Raw genomic sequence first — 9,160 nt, 5'->3', positions numbered from 1 at the left:
ACAATCCATTGATTTGTGTGGGTTTGTCATATCTTTGGCAGTGCTTCCAGGTTTTCCCCTGCAGAGGGAACCCTTCTTTTGAAGCTCCCCAAAAACAAACAGTTGGGGTGGGAGTTATAGGGTAGAAGTGATATATTGGTTGATTTGCTTTACAAGTTACACTTCCCCTTTCTTTCAGTGAAAGAAACACACCTTGAACATTTAAACTAAGTCACTGATAACTAGACAATGAGCAAAAAAATGTCTTGACACAGCAGTTTTTCTGTTTCCTTTAAACTAAAATAAATGTGAAAAATTTATTGAATCCAAAAATCATCATCCAATAAAGAGAGACGGTATGAGTTTTGGGGTTTTTAAGGAAAGCAGTCGACGTGAGCACTGTGTTAGAGTCGGGACCATCCTCAGTCTGAAGTCAGCGATGCGCTGCTGCTGATGCTGATGCTGCTCACCATACCAGCAGACGGGCGCAGCTCCACCTCGGACAGCGACCAGATAGTCTGGGTAAGACCGCATGTCTCAACTATAGAGTAAAATAATAAGTCGAATGGGATGTGTGTGTGTGGGAAATCTTAACATTGTGGCGGTTTTGCATGTGTGAGAAGCATGTTTACGTAGCTGTCTGGAAAGGATAAAATGTGCGCATAACGGAGCTCTGCAGTCTGCTGCAGCACTGAGACACTGCATGGGCGTAGTCTATCTGCATTTGGGCTGCAGTCAGTGACTTCAAGTTCAGGCCTGCTAATACTGCACTTGAGGGTGCAGTAACCTAAAAAAAACAAAAAACGGTGCATTATCGCCTGCATGGTTACTTCTTTAAATAATAAGCATCGTGTGATGTGATGGCCTATGCATGCATCACTGATAGTGATCTGATGGGACTGCATGGAAACTTTCTCATCATGTCCCATGTTTAACTCTGCCAGGTGATAACGGTGGTGTGAAGGTTATTGATCTGCTCGGACAGATATCAGTCGCCATGGAGCTGCAGCTGTTCGCCACGGCCTGTCTCCTCTTTAGCAGGATAACAATGACGCATCAATCGACTCACAGTATGTGTCATTCCTTTGTATTTACTTATATTCAAACTGTCACTGTTCAATGAGCCTAGTGTAGAGAGGTTTGCTGTAATGTCGTAAGTTGTAGCCAAAGTCAGGTTGATGTTAGGCAGTCATCTATTTATAAAAAAAAAGTGTTTACAGGCTAACCTAGGGTTAAATGTTGTTGTTTAAAGGCTGTAAAATGCAAGTGTTCTGAATAAAGAGTCAATTGAATATTCTCCATAAAATAATACTGCAGCAAACCTGTAATTGCCAGTTATCACCACAAGGATCAGTAAAGTTACATTCAGATAATCTCATCCAAATGTAGAGGTTTTACCAAATAAGATCGTGAATTTGTTGAATGTTGTTACTCTCAATTACAGTGAATGGTCATTGAGTATGATGGGAGGGGGGGGTGTGTGGGGGGGAATGAGCAGGCTGGCTACTTTACATTAAATCATTCCAGGAGCCTAAAGAGTCTATAGCATCTTAAATAATTTCATATTCAGTTTTTCTGTGCCAAACTAAATCTGTTTAACAGAAGATTTAATAACTCACCTCTGAATAAGGGTATGACCACACTAAAAAAAACAATAATAATTAAGTTACGTTTTATTATTTGTTTATTTTGCATCTTTTTCAGTGAACCCAGTGTCCACGTTTCTGTTCGCTCCTCGCGGGCCTCAGATGTTCCCGTGTCTGACATACCTGGAGCGAAACGTCAGGGTGGACTGTGAGTTTCCGGAAACCTTCCAGGTCCCCGGACCCTACTGTGAGTATCGCCAGGACAGCCGGCTGGTGGGCAGCACCTACCCCAACGCGGTCGTTTATGTTTCCACCGAGGACAGAAGGAGGAGCAACGTCAGCCTGGTCAGTCCCAACCTGTGCCGCCTCACCTGGGCCCCGCTGGCTGATGAGAGGCCTTTCACCTACACCTGCAGGGTTTACCAGGGCAACGCCTGGAAGGAGAACAGCATGGCTGTCCACCACAGTGAGTAGAGTTCACTTTGGCCTTGTTTTTGTTTATTTTCAATCAAACATTGCCTGAAACAACATCTGAATCACCTTGTGCTCTGTTACAGGGATTCTTCCAATCTGCTCTGCAATCAGTGTAATGTTCAAATCAGCGCCTTGGCTTTTGTCTGTGGTGATGTCACTTCCTTTTGCTGTGGGTCTCCTGAGTCCCTGACCTGTCACTTTCACAGGATAACAACATCATGGACCTTTTTCATATGATGTGTTACTCACTCTGGTTCCATGATTGGTGATCGACTCTGATTATATTTCCATTTAGCTAGAGAATAAAAGCCATGAAAATGTCTCAAAGTACAATATAAAATGCACTTAATCTTGAAAAAAAGTATGATAAACTTGACATTTCTCAACCTCTCATTTAGAATTGGACATTTCTTGAGCAGGAGGAGTGACATATTTAATGTAAGAGACGTCACTCTCACCACTCTACCTTGATCAACATGGTCGCACAATGCTCACAAAGGGGATTAGAAGTCCCGACTTTATAAAGGAAAAGAAACTGCAAACATGTGCTACAGTGATCATAGCTCATTTGTATTATAACAACGGCTCTATGAGGTCTCTCTTGTAAATAAGATCGACTTGGACCTATCTGTATAAACAATACTTTCGTTTATGTCCAAATAAAGAATTCATTTGTATTTTTTTAAAGGAAAAAAAAAACCTTCTTTAGATTTATATTGCATCTTATTGGTATTCAGAACAAAAAAAATGAGTTTGAAAACACTGACATCCAAACTATAAAATAACAGAGAGCAGAAAGATTGGATTCAGCAAAGAACAGTTATGTTGCAGCTTGTTGTCTGTCAGCTAAACCTCTACATTTAATTTGAATATTTAGATTTTGAGTTAGCTCTTGAACATGTAACTATAGACAGGAATTCAGGTGGCTGAAAACGCTTTTTAGCCTACTAAAAGAAATGCTCAAACACTGCCTTTCCTGCTTGAAATGCTAATCATTTCCGATACCCTCAGTACCTTTGAAAGTCTGGAAATCCGAAACCTCCATGTGAGGTTTATAGCAAATACATAGTCTTAAGTGCAGTGTTAGAGTTCTCCCCTTTACAGCAATAGACCTCGTACAGAACATGACTGGAATGATTGTCCCTTTGTGGAAAAGCACTTTAATGTACACCGTGTTTCACTCAGTGCTTTGATGCTTATCTGTCCACAGTAAAAAAAAAACAAAAAAAAAAACATGCAGATTTATAACTTTGCAGCTGTGAAGTGAAAGTAATGCTGCATCTGAGGAACATGTTTATTGTGCATTTCAGGTAATAACGGATGAGCAGACACATGATATGAAGAGAGAATTCATTGTTTTCACAGAAATAATAATAATCCTGGTGCTTAAAATAAATATTGCTCTCTTGTGCAAGTATGCATGTGTAGATATACACAATAATGTATGGAAACTATATGAAAGAATATTGAAGCTTTATGTCTTTTTAAAAGCTATTTTTGCACTCTTAGACGGCTTACTTAATCATTTAAGGCTTTTACTTTGGTGTCACATTTTTAACACTATCCACTGCACACTTACTGTTTACTTTGCTGTTGTTTTTAAAGCTAGAGCGAAGTATTGTTTGCAAATGAGAACGTGTAATTAAGAGGTCTTTATATTTTTCATATAGTCAGGTCAGCTTGTTATGTTTCTTTTATTCTAACACCAAAGGTGTATGAAATGCTATAGCAAATCTATAGTATATCTAATAAAGCTTTTGCACCATTAAAGTGTCTCGTCTCTTCTCTTCTCGGGGATAAACCCCTGCCGATACCTTTTTATTTCGCAAGACAAACACCGGTACAATTTATTTTGGAGATACATTTTCCATACAGTCATACTTGGTATTTGCAGGATTACAAAAATAGAGGTTGCAACAAGAAAAGAATCAAATAGGCTTACAAATCACAGTTCTCTTTTTGTGCCCAATGCTGTCCTAATGGTGAAGGTGCGACCTGCAGAGGGGGGTATCCTACCTCTTAACCAATGTCTGCTGGGGTTGACACCAACACAGGCTCCCCAAAAAAGCCAAATCAGCATAGAAAATGTACTTGAATGGACGTTAACTATCTATCCAAGGTGTGTTGGAGCTGATGCCCCACAAAGCTCTCTTTACCACTAGAGGGCATTATTGTCTCTGCTTGTTCTTTCTCTGTTGGTGCATCTAGTTTTTTGTTCCTGCAGAGGGAAATCTTATCTGCACCAACATTTTGGCAGCCACTTAAAAAAAGACTTTAAATTCATTATATGGATTTAAACAATTGAGCATCCACATGCATCATAATCTAGGGGTAGGCCGAATTTAATATGTATATAGTGAGAATAAAACAGGTTTCATTTAGCTATTAATAAAGGCCCAAATCTATTTAGATCCAGAGTGCTTCTTACTTCTAAACCTTATGTCAAGTGAGCCATCACTCATGTTATTACTTATAAATGTGCAGTCAGATAGAGCGGCTGAATCCAGTAAAGTTTTGCATTTTGATACTATTTGTTACATTTAAATGATCTGTTAGCTTACCGATGGAAAATATAAACTTTTAATCTCACTATTTTGACACTTTCAACAATATATTACATCAAGAAGAAAATGAAAATAAGCTCAACCTTGGCATACATATAAAGACATCTGAACTAACATTACTAATAATGAATGCTACATGTATGCTAATATTTTCTGATACGATACTGTCATGACTACTTGCTTATGATCTAATCAGCACTACTGACATGAGGTTTATGAATGGGTAAGTGTGACAAAAACAGACGCAAACAATTCAGATTATTGTTACCTAGAGGACTAATTCATAATTTTATTGGTATATCAAAACTTAAACTTAAACTTAAAAAGTATTTCAGGACAGCGCACCAAATTGACTCTTTTTCTCTTTTTATTGCCGCAGACTCTTCCAAAGACATTTATCCAAAATTGTACCTAACAATACAAAGGACATACAAAAACATATTTGGTCCAAAAAAATCAAAACATGTAACATATTGTAGAATATTTATGGAACACTATTTTAAGACAGACTAAAGGGATCAATGAGTCTATCACCCGGGGACCAGATGCAGCTCCAGAAAACCCAGCAGCATCAACTTTTTTTGTGTCGTGGTGGGAGGAAAAAGTGGGATTGAATATCAAGGACCCCCGGGGGGATGGAAGGAGCCCAATTGGGGCCTGAAATAAAATTATACGTTTTGTCTGGATCTGTTTCTCTCTAAGTCCTAACATAGTAAAAGTAAAATTGGCTGAATAAATGAAAATGTAGCTGTATCGGTTAAGTAACGTTGTTATATGTGCAACTGAGACAGTGTGCAGGGGGTTGCTTGCAATTTTTGATTGACCCATTACTCTCCGAAGCAACTTTTTTGGACAGTTTTTTTGAAAGATTTGGTACTTTGCAATAATGTTGAAGATTAAAATGAAAGAGATGGTAACCTTTTAAAATGTGTAGCATCGAAAACTACTGAACGAGTACAATTTTGACAACCTTGACTCAAGGCTTTTAAAGGCTCATTTGAGTTCTTGAGGTGTGGTTATAGCAATATCACAGGGTTGGCTGAGGCTGTGGTGGACCAATGTCCTGGCACCCATCACACCACAGACCTGATTTCTGTAGTTGTGTCAGAGAACCATGCCATGAGGCTGAAAAGCTGCTGTAGGTTAAATCTCATCACGTATTAATCGTATCCCGGCCTCCCTCTGAGAGATGCATGCGAGGACTCAGGCTGAGTGTGCATGTGCATATTGTGTTTTATATTAGCAAAGCTCCAGCGGCTCAAACCATCTAATTTCTTGGCCTTGTGCCAGAGCCACACAGATACATTAGCACAGCCCCAGCTTGTTATGAGGCCCCTCCAGACCAACCTTTGGGAACAGCTACTGCTCAAGGTGTCTACCGCCATCAGTCCTGAGGTGCATTAAACAAACAATCGTCTTCTGCTCCGTGTAGAAGTTAATCGAGGCTATGTTGATTTTTCTATGAGCCAATTATGAGCATCAACAAGGACACCTTTCAAACACAATGTGTCCTGTGGAAATGATTGGTAACAAACAATGAATCTGTCATATTTGCTTCACAACAATCCCAAACATTCAAACTCACAAAACATTTTAAAATTTTTGATATAGCCATGAAATGCTGACACACTTTAATCCCTAAACTGGTGTGTCATACTCAGATTTTTTTTAAAATCTAAGATCAAGTTCTATATATGATGTGGTTCAGTGCAGCAACGATTAATGAGTTCAAGAATGTCAACTTTCAAAGAAAACCAGCTGTTACACAAAACCACAGCTCTCATTTTGATGTACTGACACAAACATAAACACTTATCGATGGAAAAGAATGCATGCATATCGACCGGTGTAATGTGTAACCACATTTGGCACGGGCATGCGGATAAGTATAGACAGCAGTGTGTGTAAGTAAATGATACTGTTTCAGGATTTAGGAAGGTTACATGTGGAGTACCCCAGGGATCAGTGATTGGCCCACAACTGTTTATAGTGTTTATACTTTTTATCAATGATATTTGTTGTTTTACTGACTTTGTTGGTGTTGTTGTTGCAGATTATACACATTTATTTTGTTGTGGTAAAATTGTATAATACATTTTGTGTAGTGCTAAAAGGAAGCTGGGAATTCTCAGAACTTGGTTTGATGTTAATAAATTGTCTCTTAAACTAAATTCATGATTTTTTTCGGAAATCAAAAAAGAAATGTATGGGGATATTATGTTAAAAATGTGTAATATCAATACTGACAGATATTTGAGAAACATTTCCTTTGGGTTGTTATTGATCATAAATGAACATATCAACTATATCAAAAGAAACATTTCAAAGTCAATAGCGGTTCTGTATAGATCTAGATGTATATTCATTCATAAGGCTCCGAATATAATCTAGTGCTCTCTTATTGCTCCTTATATATCTCACTGTGAGGAATAACATGTGCTTTGCGGTGTTTGTGAGGAATGTTTTTCAAACTTCAGACAGCAATAAGATAGTATCTGTGTTGTTTTGCCTCTGCACCATAGATCCTTATACAAGATAAGCTAATTCTCTTCTTACAAGGTTTAAGAAGCTAATTTAAGAATTTTATCAATCTTCTTTTCCACAAGAAAATTAAGTGATGAACTGAATCTGCAAGTCTGTGTGAACATGAAAACCTCAGACTTATCCAACCAGAGGCTCCCTTTCAAAATTCCCCTCCACATTCTCTTTTTCATCGCATTGATGAATCACATAACAAAGCCTCTGTTGAAACATTTTATCAGATGTCCTATCTGATCACACAGAACCTCATCAAGAAAACCAAAAGGGATAGGCCTATTTCCCAAAACTTGAACTATTTCTATTAGTGTTCATGTGTACTTCCTTAGAGTAGATAATTAGGTCATATGTATGTTATGGAGCATGTTTTGTAACCAGCAAGGCGAGCCGTGGCCCAGTCAAACAAATATGTGACACCACAGACAGCCTCCCTTTAACCCCCACTCAGCAACCCGTCTAGCTTCTGCTAATGCACTTTATTGACCAAACAGGCAGGAGACGTGACCCCACAGCGCCAGAAACAACCACTTACAGCACCTTTGTGGTCTACCTCCTGCTGCTGAATGCCTCGAATTGTGTGATTAATCGTGCGTGAAGCAGGCTGTGTGTGTTTAACTGACTATAAGGGGAATATGTTATAGAAGCAAAGGGATAAGATTATATAAAATTTAGGGCTGTTAGCATCAACTAGTCAATCACAATTAATTAAGGTCTTAAATTAATACGTTCATATTTTTAATCGCAAGCTATTTTGTCCTTTAAGGCGCACCGTGGATAAGCCTTTGCAATGTCTCCCAGTAGTCGCAGTGATGGAAAAGAACAACACTGCTGCATCATTGAATGTCTCCTTTCACTTTTGAAAAACTCTCAGACAGCTCAGTTGACGGCTCAAAAGTAATACACTCACTTCCCCTTCAAACTGTTCCTTTGAGCTTTTTTACTTCAGTTTTTGATCCATAACAAGTTTATTTTTCCGTGGTTAAGTGAATGTTGTAACCGTGATCTACCAGAAGGTCCTTACTTTATTTCAAAAATAAAAGCCTCACAATTTTTATTTTTAAATGCGAAATAATGGAATTTCAAACCTATGATTAAGAGTTCGATTAATCAGGATTAACTTTTGAAATTTTGTGATTAATCACGATGGAAAATGTTAATCGTTTGACAGCCCTAAATGCATATTTCCTCATGACAACAACTTCTTTAAGATGTTCTGCTTTGAGAATATGAACTTTAATCATTGAAGGTTTATTTTTTTATTTTCATATTTTTTATTTGAATACACTAACATTTATCCTGCATACTCTTATGATGTGGTCTCTTTTTTATACAAGATGTGATAAATGTGACACACAATGTCCATCCTTCTGTCCTGTACTGCATCTGGTTTTATGTGTAGAATATTTCCTACAAAACCTTGTATTTCTGTAGAGAAAAAAATCTTCAGGTGACAGCGGATGACTAATTGAAAATTTAACATTTAGTTCACGTTTGCTGGAAGTAATTCAGCTGTTACTGTTGCTCTTGGGGTGCATCCTGTTCATGTTCTGAATGCTTCATGGAGCTCTTACCAAAATTCAGGCAAGAAAATTATATTCTGCATGCTGGTTCTATATTTCATTTTTCATACTATAGCCATACCAGGATAAGGTGTTTGTCCTCTGGAAGCAAACTGGCTCACAAGAGGATTATCCTCTTCATATTGCAAGTGACAGTTTGCTGTGCAAAGCATATCAGGATACCATCAGTTGGCCTGCTTTCTTTTAGACAAACACCAACGCTTCACATGTGCTAGCTTGCTAAATAATTGTATTTTCCATTACAACAAATGTCATATTTCCAGGTAGCTTGTACAAGCACTAAACGTACAAGCTAACCCTGCAGTGGGCATGCACTTTGGCCCAATTTGAATGTTGTGTTTACAAGCTGACTAACATTGCTACTGACTCTACCTCTAGGAAAGCCTTCATGCACCCTACATAATGGTAACCATTTAAATTAACAGAGACATGCTGCGTG

The 9,160-nt window shown here is 38.2% G+C and overlaps 1 protein-coding gene across 1 annotated transcript; it reads left to right on the top strand.

The window, feature by feature from the left end:
- Positions 1-343: 343 nt before the first annotated feature.
- Positions 344-3,809, top strand: si:ch211-215c18.3 (uncharacterized). The gene is made up of 4 exons (XM_065963258.1): positions 344-501; positions 924-1,049; positions 1,684-2,031; positions 2,123-3,809. Exons 2-4 carry the CDS (start codon positions 977-979, stop codon positions 2,227-2,229), a joined length of 528 nt encoding a protein of 175 aa, XP_065819330.1. The 5' UTR covers positions 344-501; positions 924-976; the 3' UTR covers positions 2,230-3,809.
- Positions 3,810-9,160: the final 5,351 nt, after the last annotated feature.

Source organism: Labrus bergylta, chromosome 14 (assembly GCF_963930695.1).
Source record: "Labrus bergylta chromosome 14, fLabBer1.1, whole genome shotgun sequence".
NCBI classification, from domain to species: domain Eukaryota; kingdom Metazoa; phylum Chordata; class Actinopteri; order Labriformes; family Labridae; genus Labrus; species Labrus bergylta.
The sequence above is the reverse complement of the archived record's forward strand: the minus strand, read 5'-3'. Positions and strand labels throughout refer to the sequence as shown.